This window comes from Didymosphaeria variabile, assembly GCF_027946475.1.
Source record: "Didymosphaeria variabile strain IMI 356815 chromosome Unknown scaffold_1, whole genome shotgun sequence".
Lineage (NCBI taxonomy): Eukaryota > Fungi > Ascomycota > Dothideomycetes > Pleosporales > Didymosphaeriaceae > Didymosphaeria > Didymosphaeria variabile.
Genome location: NW_026611620.1, coordinates 1,801,882 through 1,822,790, shown reverse-complemented (window position 1 = coordinate 1,822,790; position 20,909 = coordinate 1,801,882). Strand labels below are relative to the sequence as shown.

Sequence of the window (20,909 nt, the reverse complement as noted above, 5' to 3'; positions counted from 1 at the left end):
ATCTACTGAGCAAGCTGGAACAACGCCAAACTTCCTGCGATCAGAGGCGTAACGAGCCTGACCCTGTTCCAACTACCCCACTTCCTGGCAATGCCCTCCGCCTCGCCCAACTCCTTCTCGCTCGTTCTATCGGCAAGCGCCTCCAACTTGTCATTCAACGGCTGCATGTTGACCGCTGAGTGTACAATAGTCGTGAGATGCAGGATGGCCGCCACAGCGAACATCTTCCAGTCGCCTTTCGCGACAACGTGATCCTTGTACTCCTTGTATACTGCGTAGCCTGCGTAGGCGTACCCAAGGAAGCCGAGGGTGGAGATAGGGCGGAAGAACTGGTTGCCGACCGACCAGCAGAGGGGCCACTGCCGTCCAAGAAGACGTGCACGCGCGGTATGGTCTGGTGTGCCTGGCTTGGGAAAGTCGACCAGAAGGGCTGGCACGGTCATGAATGACTGGGTGATTGCATTCCCTGTTCAAAGTCAATAAAGAAACCACAGCAGCCTCTTAATATTACGTACCGACGAGAATAAAGGAAAAGCCGACGCAGGTGCCTGCTACGGTCTTGACGATGTAGTTGTCAGTCATGGGAATGATATTGAAGAATCAAAGTTCGCTGTCGAAGAAGTACCCAAAAAAGTGAAATGGAAAGCTTGATCAAGTACCAGCAGCAGGCCAAACAAACAACATTAATGCGAACGCCCAGGGTTCCCGAGGAGCTTGCTCCGATCGGAGAATTGGAGCTGCGAACCTGAGCTCAGCTCATTTACACCTCCGAGAGGCCGCAACCGTGCCTCTCACGCCACGGACGCCCGACTCTCGGTTCCCCATTCGAAAATCCGGGGCACTACCTTCGGGTTCCTGAGGGATATGCAGGCCTAGTTTCAAAGTGGATCACAGCTGAGAGATCATGAGCGGGTAGTGTAGCGGATTACATCATGACCTAATTCGGGAAGACGCTAACTCAGCTTGATTAAGGATAACATTCACATGCGCTTGTGACAGTGTTGAGAGATAGACGATGCTCACGAGAAGCATTTTTTTTAATGCGCGGAGATGAAAAGACGAGTTGGCTTCGAGTACTTGGATACCATGAACACGCGATGGCTGGAAGAATAGTCACGTGACTGAGACGTCCGGGCAGTGCGAAGCAAGGGGGTGTCGATCAAATATTCTTGGTGAAAGCAACAGCGGAGAAGTTCAAACATGTTTTTGCATCTGTGGATATTCCCGTTTCACGGTTTCACGGAGGATTTACGGTCGGAAGTGACCATTTGCTGCTAAGTTCGAAGCTTGAAGCGACATGTCCACAAGCGCCACTTCTCAAAAGCGTGACTTGCGTCAGCACTTTCGCTCACGAAGTTAACATTGTTGCCTACGAAACCCTCTAGAAAGTATTTCATCCCTTCAAAGACGCGTCAATCATTCCCTGGAGCGCACTTATCGCGGCTGTGTTTCGCCAACCGGACCAATTGTGATTGAGCAATCCCCAAGTCTCCTCGTAATCTTGTGTGCCAGATCGAATATAATAGCTTCCGGAGAGTACCCATACGATCCATCCTGTCTTCCATTGTGGCATCAATTTCTTAATGCACGTCGCGTACGTCTTGGTGTAGTCGGTGCCCGCCTGCGAGAACCCAAATTCAGTGAGCACTACAGGCATTATATTTGCGGCAATCGTGCCTGTGGCTCTGAAACCATTGTTCCACAGGCCGCTCTCCATGCTTCCACAATCTGTGGCATCATTCTGGTAGTTGTGCAGCTCGAGGACCAGTTTGTTGGCGTATTTGAAGTTCGTCAGCAAGAACTTCTTGCCGCTGCCCAGATCTGCGCCGGTCGCGATGGGCTCCAATTTGGTGTCGTAGTCAAGACCAGAGAGAAAGATGAGGATGTTTGGGTTGGCTTGGTTCACGAGGTCGGCGGCTGGGATCACTTGGTCGTACCAGGTCGCCCAATTGTACGGAAGACCATTCGTGGCTCCGCTTCGAAGTTCGTTGCGAAGACCAATGGATATGAGGTTTGGCCATGACTTGCCCTGTGGTAGTTGTCAGCGCTTCGTCATCACTAGCGTGTTGGCGGACTCGCATGATCCGCCATGTACTGTAAACCCCGCTTCCAGTTGTTGACGTTGAAGTAGGTGTCTCCGAACCAGGTGTTTCCGTCTCCACTACCGCAGCACCATGCACCCTTCGACATATGATTGTCCAAATGGACGTAGATGCCTTGCTTGTTCAACTCGGCCGCGACAGCATCGAAAACCTATGAAAATCAATAAGTCAAGGAGGCAGCAAGACCCATAGGCATGTATATCTACCTGGATTCTGGTCGTTTTCTCGTTGAATTGCGGGTTGTTCTCAAGAACCTGCTGGTATACCTTCGGTCCATTCGTTGTCCCGAGAGCCTTATTGAACGCATTCTGGATAGTAACATCGCCCCCGTTGTCCTTGATGTTATCAATCATTTCGATTGCGAAGGTCAGTCGCACGACGTTCATCTTGAGGCTCTTGATCTTGGACACTATCGATTCAATTGAAGCGTACTGCAGACCCTCCGGGATCATCACGTCGGCGGCACCTGGCCAATTGACACCAACATAGGTGAAGTTCTTGCCTGTGGAGTCCTGTATCCATTGTTTGTTGGTCTTGAATGGGGTATTGAGAGCGAGTGCAGAAACTGAGGGGAGAGCAGCTGCTAAGACTGCTGGAAGCGCCACAGCGGCCGCGAAGAGTAATTGAAGGGAACGCATGTTTTCAAGAGCGCAAGATTTTACTTTCCACAGCGTCAGGTTGAGCCGACATGATCTACCCTTTATAAATCTGAGGTAACAAATGCTATTCAGATGCTAATCTAGAATAGAATGCAAACCGGGCATCGCCGCGGCGGTCACTCCGTTGTTCCTGGAATTGATTGACGGACATTTGAGGCCCCTGTTATGGTCCACGCGACAATAAACACCCCATGACGAGTAGCGCTACTGCTGGAAGGACAAGTGCCGCGAAAAGGCCCTTTTTGTCGAATGTGCCGATGCCCGGCTGTCAAGAGAGTCGCGGGGATTGACTAAACCGATCGGCTAATATGCACAACGATTTGGCGAATAACCTCTTTTAGATTGTGGGGATAACCTTGGCTGTCGATATTGGAGGAATTACTTGCAAGAGGTCTTGCGGGGTAGCCTCAAAGTGTGCAGATGTTCAACTGAAATTTCCGCGCTTTCACTCGAAACAAGATAGTATGCGATAACCACTTGATAATACGTTGAACCCACAATAAAACATTACTAAGATTGGAAAGATCATATCAAGAGCACCAGGACAGATTCTTGGATTGCGTGCGGCCAAGAAAGGCTCAGCATGAACAAGCCGAGGTAGCATCTTGCAAGATGCTTTTTAGTGTACAAATGTACCCAAGTATGCTCATTTTTGCACTGCATCCGATCGAGGAAGCACGCCGGAGCATCATAATTTGTCCTAGCCACTAGAAATCCGCTCCAACTTCTATCGAATAGATATCCTCCGTGTCGCACGGTAAAGCCTTGTAAATACACGCGCGATCAAAATTACGCATAATCTATTGTAGAGCGCCTAAACATCTACAAGCCAAAGTACAGTCGAGCTTCGGAGTACGCGTGAAGGATCTGATCTATAGCTCAACCTCTTTAGGAAGAGTCCATTTTAATTGCCTGTCATTGGTGAAGGGCGATGCCTACGGGGCAAAACGCCGCAATGAGAAAGACACTCATGGACAGACACATGATCTTCTGTTGAAGACCACTGCCACTTCATCGAGAGTACGAGCCTCGATCGTTCCTTTGAAATGTCAAACGTCATATGCTCGGCAAACTGTTGCATAGCGCTATCGGTCGCTGCTCGCGACTTCCGTAAACCCAGCCGCGCTGCAATCAACTTCTCCTTTCGTTCTTACTCAGCCCTGCAGCGTCGTTCTTGGTGCGAATAGTTGTACTCATTGGCCCCAGGACGCCGCAGAATTGTATAAGAAGCGCCTTTGTGCAAATATCTGGGCATTGTGCTCGTACACTGCATGTTTGATGCTGTACAGGATCCCAAAGTTGCTGGGATTTTGCAACGATCTTGAACGGCATTCTTATCCCATAATCGGACTGGTATCACGGCCTTGGGTCTCCGAGTGCTACAGTGTCGCAAAAACGTGGCGCGATTCCGCCAAGGGTATCACACAGAAATGCACATGACGCCGTAAGGAGGCGCATCCCAAATACTGCGTGCCGATTGGACCGGAACGCACGACAAAATCACTGGGTCGCTCTTTACTATCGTAATGCCGTGTCCGAACAACGCAATGCTCCATAGTACAAGAAGCTTGCTGTGTCGTCGAAAATAATCTCCCACACCCATCGCGCTCATCAAACAACCGCACAAGTCCCCTCAATTCTAGATTCGAGGCTCTGGATCGACTCTGCTGGCACTAATCGATCGGCGTTCGACCGCTACTCGAGAGCCCAGATCACGAGATTGCTCTAAAAATGACCGCCTCCGACCCAGAAGCTCCTTCCAATGCTAGCCAGATCTACCAAATCCTCCTTGCAACGGCCACAGAATTCATTCACTGCCAAGATCGCGACGACTCCCAGCCTACACGCATGAACCTGAATCGCGTCCGCGCAATCCGTTCAACCAACTTCATACACTCCTTCGGCCATAACGTTCTTGTCTCCACCAAGCCCGCACTCCAAGGTGAACTCAGCGTCGATGGCTTTCTCACTCACGTAAACAAGATGGTTCCCAAGCTCGATACCTGGAATGCGCGCATCTCGGATATTGTGGTTGACGAGACGAGGAAGATGTGTGTTGTCAGAGTGAGTTACTTTATGAAGCCCTACGGGGCTGAAGAGCCGGTGGAAAACGATCTGGTTTGGTGGTTGTGGATGGAGGAGGGTGGGAAAAGGGTGGAGAAGGCGGTGGAGTTTGTGGACGGGGCGGCGATGGAGAGAATTGGAGAGTTGATTATGGCTGGATCGAAGAAATGATGGTGATGCCGCAGACAGATTTTCAATGGAAATCAATAACCATTGCACAAATCGAGGTGTTCTAATGGGCACTTCAATATGTCCGAGCAAACGCCCGATCATCGTACAAGGGATAATCAGCACACAGTAGGAATAGGAGGTTTCGAACGCAGGCCGCGCCGTGAGAACGAGTTCATTACTATTCTTTCCATGGCTATAAAATGCACCTCTATTGCCTGAACTACAAGACCACATGTTCCTAATTACTGTTGACACCTGATCGACTCTACATATTCAGTGATCTCTACACTTTCATATGCACTTCCACATAAATTTCTCAGCGATACACTCAGTTGCCCAAATATGATCGAAGTGCAGCTTCCAGAGTATTCGACAGTGCCAGAAAGAGCTTGAAGCACCCACCGATGTCAGCAACGAACGATACTTAGATGTGTCATGCATAACCTCCTTGTATTCGGACATAGCTTGCGGATCGGTTTGATATCAGCGTCCTTGCAAAAAGCCTACCATAAGTCAATTCATCGGTGATTCCACCGCATGGGATGTTAAATTTGGCTGATCCTTGCGTCCATTCCACTACAGAATATCTGGTACTTTCGGAAGTAGCATCTACAACATATTGGAGAGGTCAGCGCTTCGAGATTCTTGTATGAATCCTTGTCACGGTTGCCCTAGGTATACTATTCAGCAAAACACGCCTTCAGTGATAGCACCAGTAAGTATCACCATCGTTCCATCTACGAAAGTACCCACCCAGGCAAGTGAATTCAGCCTTTGGCATGCTATTGCGGTCTAGTCAGAAAGGGTCAACCGGTGTGGGTATGTCTTGCATTTGAGCAGAAGGTGAAATCGTACTGCTGGTTAACTGTGAGGAAGGCCATAGTGAGCAGCTATCGGACCTTGTGAAGCAGCAGCAGCCCGGGGATGGAAAGGTAAGCAGAGGCGATAGGATAGATATCGAGACGCAACAGCGCGTGATTCGGCAAACGAGTGAGAGATTGATATGGAGTCGAAGTGGGAAAGAAATCTGAAGAGGGCTATAGAGCCCAGGCATGGGTAGATTCTCGCCCTACTCCAGCTTACCAACGGTTTAACCTTTAACAACAATTGTAGAATATCAGCCCATCGGATCTAGGTGCATACGTTTTCTCCCGAACAGCATTTTATGTGCATGTCGATGCCTTCTTTGCACGGAACGACCGATGGTAAGAGTCGGGAGACTCTAGTATAAGGAGAAGACTTGTACGTGTGGGATGGGTGAAACCCCTCATGAAATTATGCAACACCACTTGTACAAGTTTGCGAGCGGAAATAGGACACTCCTTGTTGTTATACGTCTCTCATCCTTCATCTGCCATTGCCCGGCTGGTCTGACCAAAGCCCAGAGTCCAAAACAACCTAGAAGAAGGGCAACGCATACAATTACGCGCCTTACAATCTATCCATCTTGATGCGCAATATCCTAAGCTCAATCTGAATGGGTTTGTGTCTCCAGCCCGCTTCAAGGTTCCACTTCCAGGCACCTTCGTTTTCCTCAACCCATCCAGGGCCAAACAATCGCGCACTGCCAACATCACAGCATAAGACCCCTCCCTTCTGTTGATCATTTACCATCCTGACCTTCTTCCAAACCCACCAGGCAATCTCGACTATGTTGACTTCGTTTTGCACGAGGACATGATCAATGCAAAAAGATCTTCTCCCCCCCACGCGGCTCATCTTGATCTCCGCTTCGCAACATTATCACCGTATCCAATCCTTCTCTGTGGGCTGTCACTCCGCCGCCGTGCTCTTGATTAAGGGCAATGTATGAAGGTTTCGAAGACGTTTTGATTCACGTATCGGCGTTTGTCTGTGACGTCTGGGCGCTGGAAGTGCGGGTGTATGCTCCTTTCGAACGACGAGAGCGTTTCTGGGTAGAAGTGAGTCAAGATCATGAGAACATCCGCTTAATCAGTACCCGGGTTGCTCTTGCAGCATGAGGTGCAGAATAGGAGAGTGATTTGGAATCGCGTCAGGGAGTGGTGGACGAGAAGCGGTCGAAAGGGCACGCACAATGAGGAAACGACATCCCAGCGGCTCGGTGAGAGGCACAGAAGAAGTCTATTCAATGAGGATATCTATAATCTTATATGAACAAAGGTTCATGATAGTTGCTGTTGACAATGTCTCAAGCACCGTCTCGCGACTTCCGCGCCTCCGTCGCGCGTCCAACCTCGCACGCAACGAGGGGCACTTGCAACCTCGAAACCGCATCACACAGTAAATAAGCGCTTACCAGGCCGACTCAGTTCTATTGTCTACTAAACTCACACCTATTCATACTCGTGACAAGAACGGCCTCCTCCATACATCCAGCCGGAAAGGAACCTGAGCTCCAGACATTCCCCCTCAACCACGGGGCCCCCTCGAACCCTGAGATTCCACACCTCGCCCGTCTCGTCACACTACTCTCCTCACTCACCCAACGACCTACCCAAATAGCCCAAGCGCGCACCCACCGCGCGGAACCCTGGGCTCATCATTCCATTTTTTCTCCGACAACAAAGGCTGGGCAAGCAGCGCCATTGCCGCCCGACAGAGGATCTTCCGACCCTGCAGCTTTACTGCGCTAGGGCAAGCAAGACACGACACCGGTCAACGAGCACGAGCCTTGCAGTCAGCCATCGGACTCATCAGGTCGAAGTGAGGCGCGGTGGAGAGGTTCTAAGCCGTGCTACGAGAAATCAAGTGTCATGCGGTCATATTGTGGTCGTGGCCGGGCCATATTGCAGACTGTTTGATCGTGGCCACCGGGTGGAGACTGGGCATTCGCTCCGATGTTGGAGTCTCCGCGAAACTGTAGGCTTCATTGTTGATTGGCGGGTTCTAGTCAGCATTGCGGGAGGGCAGTGGTTGCCGGTTGTTGAGAACAATTTGCAACACGCCGTGAAGGAATGATTCGAGCTTCATTGTGGAGATATCCAAGCCCTGGCAGACGCTTGTCAAGTTTCTGATATCGAGGCGATTCAGGCATCAAGGGGCTCCACGGGATCACTCCAATCTAGACTTTCGATAAGTGATTGGTCGTGAAGTGCGGTGCTCGAGCGCGGATCTCTCTTTGAGCAGTGCTAGTCGAACGCGCTTGGAAAAGCCTCCAATTGATTGTTCGCGAGGGACATTGTGATCCAAACGGACCACTCAACGAGGTGTCGAAAGATTGCTCATGAGAAATAAATCGCCTGATAGGTATTAGCAATGGGATCGTGAGTCTATCTTAGGTAAGAATGGTGGTTCGCCCAGCCAGCGCGAAAGTGAACAACAGCTCACCACAGCCTCGCTCTAGCGCAGACTGCCGTGCCCAGCTGACACGAACCACAAATATTATGCAGCGCTCATGGGCGGTCATAGCGCGCACCGTTCATATCTTGTTGATAGAGCAAATAATTGGACCCCGAATAATAAGCGGCAAAGTGGTGATGAGAGCATTGACCTCGACAGAAGTTGACGACGCAGAAGGATTCTGAGATCAGCCGTTGTCCATACGCTTGCCGGCAGAGGCAAACCATAATGGCGCTTTGAATCAATACGGCACCTGCATGTTGCGGAACTGTGGCGTTGTTGATTGCCTGTCCCCACATTATGTCCTGCAGGTTTGTGCCATTCTAATAGGCGATGGGCGTAGCTTGTGACGACGCTCGTGCTGTACACCCGACAGAGAACCACTAGAGAGCTTGAGCAAAATCCTGTAATAGGAATGTTCCTCCATCTAACGCCTGAAACAAACTTGTAACCTGCTTGACCAGAACCGGCCAGCGGGAACTTGTGCTGTGGAATATCTTTGAAGTTTGCGTCTTCTACGATCGCACGGACCAATCGTTCATGACCTGAACAGAGCGGCCGCTGGTTCTACAACGCCAACATTGTGTCCGCTCTTCTCGGGAAGCCGCCGAGTGCACAGCCGAGGGGCCATTTGCATAAGTTCAGTTGCACGCGATGGTTAAAGGTAAGGCACGAGGTGTTCAACGCACGAGTGAGCCTCGAACAAGCGAGCCACACATAGGAGAAACTCTTGCCGAGATTTTGGTCAGTATGACAGGACAGGTACGGTCATGTTGAGTACCTTCGGCGCCGATAAGAAGGCGTCTTGTGAGAGTGAAGTGCATGAACAAAGGACGTCGAGCTCTTCGCTAACTCCTTTGTTAGGTTAGGTATATGGGTAGCGTGATGCCTGACATGGTTGGTGGGCGATCCGTGGTACGAGCTGCGTGACGAACCAATCTGTCCAGAAATTATTCGGATGTCATCGGCCGCGCTGTACTACACTGTTGTTTCGGTACCGAGATTCACAAAGGAGGAAAAATGAAAGGCAGGTTGATCAAAGAAAACGTGAAAATCCGAGGCTGGCCTTCAGCGACATGCGTTTAGAGCGCCGTACAGGACGAGGATACGAACTGGAGCGCATCACGACCACAGATCCCTCAAAAATGCCATGAGACGTGTCTGACATGGCAGCCAGTGCTGTCGAGCTAAGCACTCGCCAATAATTCCACGAAGTAGAATGCCTCAAAGACATCAAAGGCCTTCCACTGCTTTAGTGTGGGGTGGAAGATTCAACAGTTTCACCAGATCGGCTGTGCGAGTATACATGTCGCAAATGGCAGGTCGTGCAGGAGGCTTGCGCGGCGCCCACGCTGACCAGTGTTCATCCATTGTCCCTATCGCACGTCTCCCGGACATTGAGAAGCTGGTAACGGTGGCCTTGGGATTAAGGAGTTCGTGAACCGAGATAATTGTGCTGGTCATGCCGAGTGGTATGATCGCCAGCTGACAGCCGCCACCGATGTCTGGCAGCAGTAGTGCTGTTCGATGCTGCAAGTGATCGAATGGTCAATAGTCCATCATCTTGTATGCCTCGAGAGTGGGGAAACAGGATTCGAGAGTCTAATTGATCTATGTCTGATCGACTTAGGCACGGCCATGGTGTCGGGTTACTTGCCATCAGCACTGGCCGATAGGGGCAACCTGACGGAGGCCGGTAGTAAGGGTATATGCAGAGATGATTCTCGACGGAACGAGTGGTTGCCCGAGACAAAGCTAGAGGCTGGGACGGAAGAGCAGAAGCAGCTTCGAGTCACTGGTCAACTTTTAGTCGTCCCAGGCAAGAGACGGACGGGCGAACTGGTTTCTGGAAGCACTTCACAATGAGCTCAACCTCTCAGTCACGGCCCGTACCGCTGTTGGTAGACGTTGCTCTTCGAGAGTGACCACAACATCACGTCAGCCGCTTCAGGGGGCTACAGGTCTCTGATCTCGGGGCTGGAATGGGTGGAGCTGGTGTAACTGCTCCTCTGCAGTGGCCGGAGCAGGGCATGCGACAGCGTCAATGCGATAGCGCCTCATGGAGCCATCTGGAGCGGGCTGAGACATTGAGTTCTGCGCAGTTGCGGTCCCTAATCTTTCCGTAGTACATTGAGGCTGCTGCAGGCCGCCATGAATTTCGCGGGCAGTGGCATTTGTTTGGACGCCCCGGATGAGGGTCACGGGACGGACGGGAGGCTGCAGGCCGGTGTGCCTCGAAGCCGGATTCCGTGCAGAGAAGCATAGTATCTTGTGACCTGATGATGCGCTGCGGCAGCTCGAAGGGGCCGTGATCTCCTGGGCACCCGCGCAGCCACCATCTCATCTGCCCCAACGGGCTGTCGTGCGTAGATGCGGTGGAAGCGGTGAAATGGCTGGCAAGTGCCGGGGGCGCTGCTAGTGCGCGCGAGGCACCGGGAGACAGCGGCAGCCCTGCTCGGGCTGCTCTCGCATGCTGTTTCGAGCGGCATCAGATGACTGCTGGCATGGGAGGCAGAGCGGTGGAGGTCGCTGCCGCCAGCCTTGGGGTGCGCGCGGGCGATTGGCTGGCGGCGCAGGTGCGCATCTCTGTCGAGGCAAGGAATGCAATGCAGGCAGATTAGCGGATTGGAGAGGTCGTCTCGACTCTGCCATGTAGCGGTCAGGCAGCCCCGGGCGCTGGGCAGCGGGCAGCCGCAACGTGCGAGACACATGAGGCAGGCGGCCTGGGACGGCGAGGTCACGCCTGCGCGTGTCGAAGGCAAGGAGGGACTGCGATGGTGGTGGTGAGCGCGCGAGGGCATTCACTCGAGCGATACGGTGGTTTGGCGGCGTAGCGGGGGCGCTTGGCCGCATGGGGCTGGCGCGGGAAGGAGCAACCGCGGGCTGCACGTCACCACTCGCTCCTTCCTCACGACAACCCCCGCCCCTCTCACCGCGGACCAGACGCAAGGGAGCGGCCAAGGGCTCGCTTTTCGTGGCCCTCAGCGTTCACGCGCCCAATTCGCCGCCAGGCTGCCGCCCGCCGAGGCACCTCGCAGCTGGCCGTCACGCCCCCGCCGCCGCGCTGCGCGTCGACTGGCTGCTCGCACACCACCTGCGGGCGCTGCTTTCGGAGCGTTGCGCAGCGTACCGTGCTGCCGGGCCCGCCCATGCTGCGACTTTCGATCATGGCGCAGCTCCTCTAACTCGAACCTCCAGGCGAAGGGTTGCATCTGGCGGCTCACCTGGCCCCGCTGCTCGCTGCCTCCACGGAGCGCCGCCCCCTCGAGCGCTCCCCGGGCGATGATAACTCACCGCGGGCCCTCTGCCCAACGCTCTGCTAGCTGCCCGCGCCGTCGCTCGTCACGTCGCGGCCCGTGGCGCGCCCACCGCCGCCGCCGAGCAGCGCCGTCCCCTCTGCGCTGCTAGCCCGCCGCGCGATCATCTGTTCGCTGCATGGGTGCCGGCCCAGATGAAACATCGCGGACCCAGGCTGCCGGATGTGTGCTGCCGTGTCGAGTCGCCCCATGGAGCGCCGTGTCGTGGCCAATGTTCCTGCGTCGCTGCACGGGAGAGTGACGGCCCAGGCGAGCCAATCTCTCCACCGCGCTGCATGCCCGGTCCCCGCTGCGCTCTCGGGCCTTGGTCGCTGGTGCAAGGAATGCGACGCGCTGCGTGGGCCGCCGACCTTTCGAGAAAGATGCGAGCCCGGGCCCTGGGGCAAATCCGCTCTCCCTGACATCGGAGATATAGAGACGCCTCTTTGGGAAATGGTCGCTGCTGCAGCTCGCCAATGCTACCGTGGTGCTAGAGAACGGCGCTGGTCTGAGCCGCGCGATTCGCACCATTTGCTCTGGGGCTGAATCTTGATCCATCACCGCAAGAGATGCGTTGAAGCTACCAGCTTGGTAGGCACTTCTTCTTTCAGCCAAACAACCCGATCAACATCCCCCCAAGCCCCAGCTTCCCTGTCTATTCTGTATCAATCTATAGCCCTGAGTGCTCTAGCCCACTTCACACTGTACTTGTACTGGGCCCTCTGTCCTGCTTCATCTCTGATCTCCAGCTTAATTCTCCGCCGTCATCTATTCCCCGTTTGTGGCTGCCCCATCCCTACCTGTCAGCCTGGGGTCGTTGTTTTTTTTTCCTCTCGTGCTGGGCTCCCGGCTCCCTACCAAGCAATCTTCGAGAACAAGATCACGGGATCTCCTGGTCCAGGCGGCCTTGTGCAACCAGGCTACGAGCAGGAAGCCGTTAAGCCGTTTGGGAGCAAAAGGCAAAGTGCATATAGCTCAGTCCTCATCTCGCTCTTCCAAGATACTCTGCTCGTCTTCTGCTGCATATCTACTTGGTTCCCCCCCTCCAGCCTGCCTTCACCACCGAGCCTCCCACCAAGCCTTGGAAGCGAGGCATCGTATCGGCTACACCACAGCGCCGGCGCATACAGACGACGTCGACAAGCAGATCCGCAAACCCGGCCTCCGCGCAGATCGCTAACGACTCGACGACAAGTGACAAGCCAGCGCGCTCGCCGAAACAGCCACTCTCGAAATCAGTCGGCGCCACAGTGTTCCTTTGGGGCAGCTGCAGGAGCAACCTTGTAAGTTTCAACCAAATTGCGCCAGGCCAGGGACTGACAGGTCACAGCAAAGTCTCGACAGCATCCGCCATCTCACGACCGACGTCGCAGCCGCCAGGAACCGGGGTCGGCTAGCAGATCAGTGCCTGTCTGTGCGTCCGCATCGCGTAATTCGAGATCTGTGGAGACGGGAAGAAGCAAAGCGCACCTGACGGCCTGAGGTGTCGCCTCGAGAGCGTTGACGCTTAAGGTCCACCAGCCGTCCCCACGCTTGGGCTTCGAGGAGAGCAGTCCATTGTCGTTTTGTCATTTCCCGTCACCGCCCTGCGCCAGCCTCGTGACTAAGCCTGGCAGCATCTTCTGCTGTCGACGAGTCGGTGTGGTCACGGCGAACGACGCGCATCACGAACCCAATCTGCTGGTCGAGGCGCGCATTGCGGAGCTTGCTGGCCGGGGTCCTCTGCGGCATACTCCAGCATTGAACATCCACCACCGAGCATTGAAACTCGACGGATTCGGCAGCCCACCATCCATCACAGGCAGCGGCAGCTAATCGAGGATCCTATCCACCCCCTGTTCCTGTGCCTGAGCCTGTACTGTACCGGCTAAACCCCCGGATCTCCCTTCAAGCGAACCAACAACGGCAGTCGACACGTCCGTAGAGCTCGTCTCTGCGCCAGAACGAGCAACTGCACCGCCGCGGCCTTATCCACCCACGCCTCACTCGCATTCGTCCCGCGACGAGCTCGCCCGGCGGCACACCTTGAGCCCGCAACAGCAGCAACATAAGCGCCGTCAGCGACTAGGAAGCTCGCCACAACCGACGCCGTTGACTGCGGTCCCAGCACATCGGATTCGCAAAGAGCGAAGGAGCTGAGGCGTGAGATTCGCTTCCCCCCGGGCGGCCTCTGGAAGGAGTCGCAGCGACCATCAGGCCCAAAACGGGCGTCCTAAGAGCGCTGCTGGTGCGTCTGCGTCTGCAATATGAACCAAGGTAAGTCAGCCTTAACCGCACATCCATCTCTCTGCCCGGCGAGAAGCAAAGCCTCAGGTTTTCACGCGCGGCACACCCACTGCCTGCCCATAAACCGGCGCCCTTCTCCGCATTCTTCCACAAATTCCACATTCTTCCACTCCTTTCTTATATTGGCTCACGAGCCTGCACCCTGTTTTCCTTCCCCTTCTGTTTACCGCTACACACTGTGGGGCCGCTGTTCTCGCCTTCTGCCCGCTGCTGTAGTGGCACTCTGGCACCTCTGCACCCGATCGCGGAGCCTTGTGCGACCGCGTCCCACGCGTGCACTCATATTGTCGGCGGGTGCACGTTGCCCGTTTCTGTCCTACACCTTGCACAACGACGCGCCGTCTGTCGCTCCTTGATTGGCTGACCCGCGAACCAAGCAGTCCTTCAACCTTCTCTGCCATTGGCATCGGAAAACCCCTTCTCTTCGGAGCAAGAATGCATCGATCACATTGGTGCTCATGCACATCATAGTCCCTTCACCGCTGGCGTTTCCGATCAGCTCAGGCGCGAAAGCACGCTGGGCCAGTCAGCGACCGGCATCCCTCTAAGCTCCATTACAAGGAGCTACAATTCTCATCGTCCCGAAGCCTCGTAAGTATCCCGTCTCATTGGTCCTTGTCGTCCCGGTCGGCATGCCGGGCTCCGCAGTGTTGCCTTGTCCTGCGGCCCCCAGTCCATGCGTGCCTCGACGCCTCTTCGCTGGTGCTGCCCAAGCTCTGCCTTCCACGACCGCCGAAACAAACACGTCTTCGTCATGTCTCCTGTCACACACGTCCCGGACGCATGGTGCACCTAGCTCTTCCAGCACGCTGGTCTGTCACATTGATCACACGACAAGGCTAGCGGCGATGCCCACATCGTCCCTGGCCTGGTTGCCAGCTTGCACCGTACCACCCACTCGACGGTTACACATCACTATCGTTGGCATCACTTTGGCCGATAACGTTGTTTTGTTGGGTTGACTAACTCTGCTCCAAGGTATCAATCTAGTGCGGCTCTTTCCGACACGGGATCAGGGTCTATCTCTGCCTCACCCAGCTCCAACTCATCATCGCAGCTAGCCTACACATCTCTCGGCGCTCCTTCCAGCTATTTTCACAACCCCCTTCCCATAGCGAACTATAACACAGGGTACTACGCCGGTACCATGTCGTCAACTCGACGAACATCCATGATGTAGGTAACCTTGTTGTGGCGCCCTTGTACATGTAAAACCTTGATCGTATTGCATGACAGCTGACAACGGACGGTAGGACTGAGCCTTCGCCATCGGTTATGCTGCCTCCAGCACGATCACCAGGGATGGGCAACCCCGTGTCACCGTCCATGGGTGCGTCGGCCAGGGATAACTATACTACATCTACACCAGGCTTGTCTCGACATCCACACACTCTCTCATCTCGCCATTCCGACGTTTCCCGTTACGGTTCTCTTCCCGAGACACCGCGGAGTGTTGTTGCCGCCACCATGCCTCTAACCACGTCATATACCAGCCTCTCCATGGGTGGGTACGGCCAGGCTGAGCGCCCCGGAGAGGGGACTCCCCCCTTCAACACCCAAGAGGACTACTGCAGCCTCGTGTGCGACGGGTCAAAGGTCACTCCAAGCATCGACGCGAAAATCGAAAAGGGATTTTTCATGTCCAGTGACGGCGTTTGGACCTGTTATCGACGGAACTATTTTGCCGTGACCGTCCACTTCAACCTACAGCCGTGGATAAACAACGGTCGCCTTTACTTGGACCAAGGTCCCGGCAAGCCCCAGGAACAAATACAATCCATGGCTGTGTCTTTGGCCGCGGCGGTAGACGGTGCTGGCGGAAAAAGCATTGAGTTGATCCAACATACGCCCAAACGTGACAAAGGACCACAATTGCAAATGAAGAAGGAGCTACTCTCCCCAATGCCTCCAGGGAAGAATCATGAACACGGAAGTTATGGGCTTAGTACCTTTCATCAGTCCAGCCAAGCAACCGGCTTCTTACTTCCTCTACAAAGCGAATCGGACACTTCGCAGGCGTACTCACCAACCAGCCATGCGCAGAATAGCTATCAGCACGGCTTTGAGCGCATACAGTTCAAGTCAGCTACTGCTAACAACGGCAAGCGTCGCGCTCAGCAACAATACTTCCATCTCATCGTCGAGCTCTGGGCGAACATCCAAAATCCGAGGGATAAAGAAGCTCGCTGGGTCAAGGTGGCTGCGCGGTCCTCTCATCCAGTTGTGGTTCGTGGGCGATCACCCAGCCACTATTCGAACGAGGGCCCACACAATGCGGGTGCTTCGCGCGGTGCAGGCGGTACCGGTGGCCCAGGCCAAGGGCCCCATGGATATGGCGCAAATGGCGCACAGTATACCACCAGCTATCGCAATGGTCTATCCGGCGGTGGATCATCAGGCCTTGGCGGTGGAATGTACAGAGGCACTACCTACTCGCTGGATCCGAGCCCGATGGGTAGCCATACCGTGAGCTCTGCAAGTTCTCTCAGTGGGGGCCCAGTGGAGAGCTTCGTGGGCGATCATCATATGGCAGACGACGAAGACAATAAGATGATCCAGTCGCACAACGATTACCAATACTACCCCGCTCCAATCTTTGAGGCTATACAACCTAAGGTCGAAAGCTCAATACCTCCTGTTCTGGACCGAAGAATCAAAGAGGAGTATCCCGTCTCGACGGGTTTAGGTGGCTCTTGGCAAGTCGGAGGATGCGGTCGCTTCCAAGGCATGGAGACGAGTCGTGGGTACTACCCCGACGTACATGCCCAACATGCGCATGCTGCAGGCTATTGATGAGCGAGGCAGCCTCGCTGCGACTTGTCATAGCTGCTGACCGGACATCAACAACACTCTTCTCCTGGGCTCGTTCAAGCGCAGCACAGCTGATTTCGGTATCTCTTCTGCGCAGCGCATGGATGCAAACCCGCCGCATCCCCAGCAACAACCCCGTCTCCATGACATGTTACAACACCATAGTTTCATTCAATTGAGTAAAGAGCGATGACTTTGCCGCAGCCAATGGCACCCTCGCACCGCCCGAACTACGCACGGACACCATTTCTCGCGGCATACGGCGTGAGGGAAGCGCGCATAACGAAATGGGTACGCGGTTCTATGCACGCGCATCACGGCGCCTGCCTTCACTCAAGGGACTGGCCAGTCTTGCTCGTCACTCTTTACACAGCTCCAAGTGGGCATTCTATACTTGTTCGGTTTTCTCTTCTAAGCATTTTTAGTCCTGCACAAGCGCTTCCGTCATGTCACGACCTGATGACTTGCATGAGCGACCCTTTCTATATCCCTATTCCTTGTCTCGTATTGTCTTAATGTCTCATTACTTATTGGGGTTGGCGCATCCAGGCGGCTGCGAAAGGTGTTCGGCGGGTGGGCTGGCTGGAATCTATCACGGCAATATATGGAGTCTCTGGAATGTATGCACAGGCTGCGCATGGAGCATTGGTAAAACAAAATCAGCGGACGGACATACCCCTTTCTGTTATGCTATAGCTGCCGGGCGTGGGCGGTACCTGCCGTGCCGCTCGGTGGACATGGCGCGGCTCATGGAATGTATGAATGACGGGTCACGGATCACGGACGGCGCAAGAGAGCTGGAGACTGCAATGAGAAGAGGGGATGACCACCCAGTGCTAATGATGGTGGCTTTGTCTATGTATGATTATAGTCCCAAAAGCGTGTGTAGTTTGAAATCGAGCAGGCGGCCCTTCTCCTTATTCTCAGTTTATTGATGTATGAGGCGTGGTTGAGGTGAAGGGAAGCTTCGATTAGCTCCCGCCGGCTCGCGGCTTTGGTTCCGCGCCGGCCGGCGTCGCTCGCGAAAACCTTCAGGGCACAACACGCTGTCGTCATCTCTCGACCGCCCCCCCACGCCAGACACAGTTGACGGATACACGCGCGCAACTCCTCTCACATGGCGTGGTACGACGAGGACAGCTGGGCGACGGCGGCCTTCGCTCCGAAGGGTTCAACCATCGCCATCACGTTCCTCCTCGCCGTGCTGCTCCCGATTCTGCTGCACCAGTTCATCTACCGCAAAGCGACGCCTACGACATTGCCCTGCTTCCTGCTTATTGGCCCCAGCGGCGCAGGCAAGACGGCCTTTCTCACTCTGGTGCGTTCTTCCTGTCTTTCTCCCCTCCCTGCCTGGAAAACCGCCCCTCGATCCGTCATTTACCTGCATCCTGTTTTAGTGGTACCCGGCTTAAAGACTGACTCAACTCCAGACGGAACGCAAAGCCGTAGCTCAGACACACACGTCAACCGCGCCCTCGGCTATCGAGGTCCTCCTTCCTGAAGACCACACGCCCCAGTCGTCGCACTACCGCTCGCCGGGCGACCCCGCGTATGAACGCTCGCGCCGCTTCCTGCTGAACGATACCCCTGGCCATGGCAAGCTACGCCATTTTGCGACGACGCAGCTAGCCAATCCTACCAATGTTCGCGGCATCATCTTCGTTCTTGATGCGGCGACGGTCGCCGAGGAGGCAGGCCTCAATGAGACTGCAGAGTACCTACACGACGTCTTGCTGGCCTTGCAGAAGCGATATACAGGGGCTACCACCAGCAAGGGGCCTAAGGAAATACCCGTGCTGATAGCTGCGAATAAGATGGATCTATTTACGGCACTACCACCGCATCTTGTCACGCAACAGCTGGAGAAGGCCATTTCCGAGGTAAGAAAAAGCCGAGCAAAGGGCCTGAAGGACTCTGGAGCTGCCTTGAGCGGCGAGGAAGAGGGCTTAGATGAGGAGAGGGAATGGCTAGGCGAGGGAGGCGAGGGCAGTTTCGAGTTTGGTCAGATGGAGGAAGTGGGTACCTCCGTTACCGTGCATGGCGGCCATGTTATTCGTGGGGACGGCGCAGATGTGAGGAGCTGGTACGAATGGATCGCTTCGCACCTGTGAAGGCACCGCTTCGGTTCGAGAATCGTCCTGCGAATCAGCCTTACCCGTGGCCCGTGGGATTCTGCTTCGCACTTAAGCATGATCACCGCTCCCACTCACCTGTTTGAATTAGTGTGGAAAACCGGATGCGTTGCAATTCCTCTCTGCCGGAGGACAAGTGGCCAATTGATCCGATTTGTCTCTGGTAAAGGAGCCATCAAGCTCCAAACCCACCGCCGCATTGCATGTCTTTGGGGTGGACAGAACAGATTTGCATGCAAGAAATCTACCTACACTACTATCAAATCATGACAAGAACCAGCACCTCTTCGCTGGGTTCATTACACCGCATGTTATCCCAACACTCGGGCCCAGCAAATGATGATAAGGTCTAGTGTCTGACGTGCGGTGCGCTATTTTTTTGCGTTGCCCTATGACGGTCAATTTCGTTCACAGGGCTGAGGAAGCAGGTGGGACCAAGTGTTCAGCCCTATGGCCACGAATCAGTAACCCTGCCCTCTCCCCACTGACTTACCCAGTTCGGTCTGCTTTGGGCATGGGGCTGATAGCTTACATCTCAAACTTGTGGTGACAGTCGTTGCTTGTATAGGGCATTGCTGGACTACAATCAAAGACTGGGTCGGCGCTCCGGCCCGTTTCCGAAGCCATTGTCCCGCGTCGAAGCCTCTTCGACATCGGGGGCATTGCAACACTATCTTGTGTCTCGCGCTGGCGACAGCATCGATAACGATTCAAGCCTTCATAGCACCGCAACAGGATCTTCACACCCTCTTCGAAGCCAGTCAGCTGACCGCACCATCTCCTCGAGATCCTCTCAAACACCGTGCTCGACGCGTGGTGATGACAGGGTACCTGACCCTCGTGTCAGTAAGACATTCTGTCTTCGATCCACAGCATAGCGCGCAGCAAGGCTGGGGAAGGCCCGAGAGCAGGGCAAACCACTCCACCCCAGCACAGCCCTCGCGGGATAGGTTCCTTGTCTAGTGACAACGAATCGAAATGAAAACCGGTGCTGTCCGGACGATAGTGGTATGCTGACCGCGAACTCGCAAGCTTGTTCGTGAGGTAGGAACATATGCCGAATACGAGGATCGTTGATCGCCGTTCATCTTCGCAGCACCCCGTCCCTGCAACCAAGCACAGACATACCTCAGATCTCACATCCATCATCGACCGCCACGTAGATACGCCCCAGGCACTTAACAAACCCTCTTTCGCCGCACCCCTGCTCCATGTTGCGCTGCCCCTGTCATAAGCTGATGCGTGCGCCACTGATCAGGGCGCGCTCCGCTCCACCCCTACTTCAACGGGAAGGGAAGGATGCGGAGGCTACGGATGGCTTCCCAAAGGGTACAAGTGGTCTGATTTGCGCTTGCTCTCGGGCCTTCTCGAGCCTTGCTGGGCGCCAACGGACTTCGTCACCATCCCTGCGCAACTAGAGCATCACTTCATCTATCATTCTGCAGGATGCCTTTCGGGTGCAGGTACGCGGTACGCGCGCAAGGACAAGAGCGGCGTATGGCACACCTCTCTAGGCAATTCGCAAGACACCATCGAAATTAGGTGCGGGTTTACCATACCTGTTCTAGCCTGGTATCAGGAGGTCTTTATATGTAGAAACAAGGGCTGGCAAAAGCCTCTTCCGCCGCTGTGCAACCACCGTCTGCATCACAGATCTTCAGGTACAATACACTCTCCGCAGGTTGGGTACCAGTGGCTTTATAATCTGCAGCGCGGGTTCATATCGTGCTACGTTGGCAGCGGATGTTGGGTGTCGGTGGTGGAAACAAGTGCCGGTTGCGTGATCGCGATATTTGACGGGGCGATTGGCTGCACGTTTATGCAGGGTCAAGTATCAATCTTTTGGTTGTTGATAGTGTTCGTGATTGAATCAAGTCGCGACGTTGCGAGACGAAGAAGGTTGTCAGTGAATTTCACAGTGCTTGTAGGGCTGATGGCGTTCCGTAAATGGAATGGCGTCCGCTGGCTTGGTGGGCTGGAACCGAGGCGTGTGGACCGGCTAGTGGCGGGCCAACGTGCAAAGACGTCTGCAGGTCGAAAGACTTTGTTTTCGATAGCTTGCGCTAT

General features: G+C 54.6%; 5 protein-coding genes across 5 annotated transcripts; 3 read left to right on the top strand and 2 right to left on the bottom strand.

Moving 5' to 3' along the window:
• Positions 1-2: 2 nt before the first annotated feature.
• Positions 3-582, bottom strand: N0V89_000584 (uncharacterized protein; the record flags this gene model as incomplete). Its single annotated transcript, XM_056209405.1, has 2 exons — positions 3-466; positions 516-582. The coding sequence occupies 2 exons, from the start codon at positions 580-582 to the stop codon at positions 3-5; spliced, it is 531 nt and encodes a 176-aa protein (XP_056076227.1).
• An 811-nt stretch (positions 583-1,393) lies between these two features.
• Positions 1,394-2,740, bottom strand: N0V89_000583 (uncharacterized protein; the record flags this gene model as incomplete). Its single annotated transcript, XM_056209404.1, has 3 exons — positions 1,394-2,029; positions 2,080-2,253; positions 2,309-2,740. The coding sequence occupies 3 exons, from the start codon at positions 2,738-2,740 to the stop codon at positions 1,394-1,396; spliced, it is 1,242 nt and encodes a 413-aa protein (XP_056076226.1).
• A 1,547-nt stretch (positions 2,741-4,287) lies between these two features.
• On the top strand, positions 4,288-4,996 carry N0V89_000582 (uncharacterized protein; the record flags this gene model as incomplete). The annotated part of the gene is made up of 2 exons (XM_056209403.1): positions 4,288-4,318; positions 4,473-4,996. 2 exons carry the CDS (start codon positions 4,288-4,290, stop codon positions 4,994-4,996), a joined length of 555 nt encoding a protein of 184 aa, XP_056076225.1.
• Positions 4,997-15,366: 10,370 nt separating this feature from the next.
• N0V89_000581 (uncharacterized protein) lies at positions 15,367-16,692 on the top strand (the record flags this gene model as incomplete). The annotated part of the gene is made up of 1 exon (XM_056209402.1): positions 15,367-16,692. The coding sequence occupies one exon, from the start codon at positions 15,367-15,369 to the stop codon at positions 16,690-16,692; it is 1,326 nt and encodes a 441-aa protein (XP_056076224.1).
• Positions 16,693-17,827: 1,135 nt separating this feature from the next.
• N0V89_000580 (uncharacterized protein) lies at positions 17,828-18,821 on the top strand (the record flags this gene model as incomplete). Its single annotated transcript, XM_056209401.1, has 2 exons — positions 17,828-18,028; positions 18,141-18,821. The coding sequence occupies 2 exons, from the start codon at positions 17,828-17,830 to the stop codon at positions 18,819-18,821; spliced, it is 882 nt and encodes a 293-aa protein (XP_056076223.1).
• Positions 18,822-20,909: the final 2,088 nt, after the last annotated feature.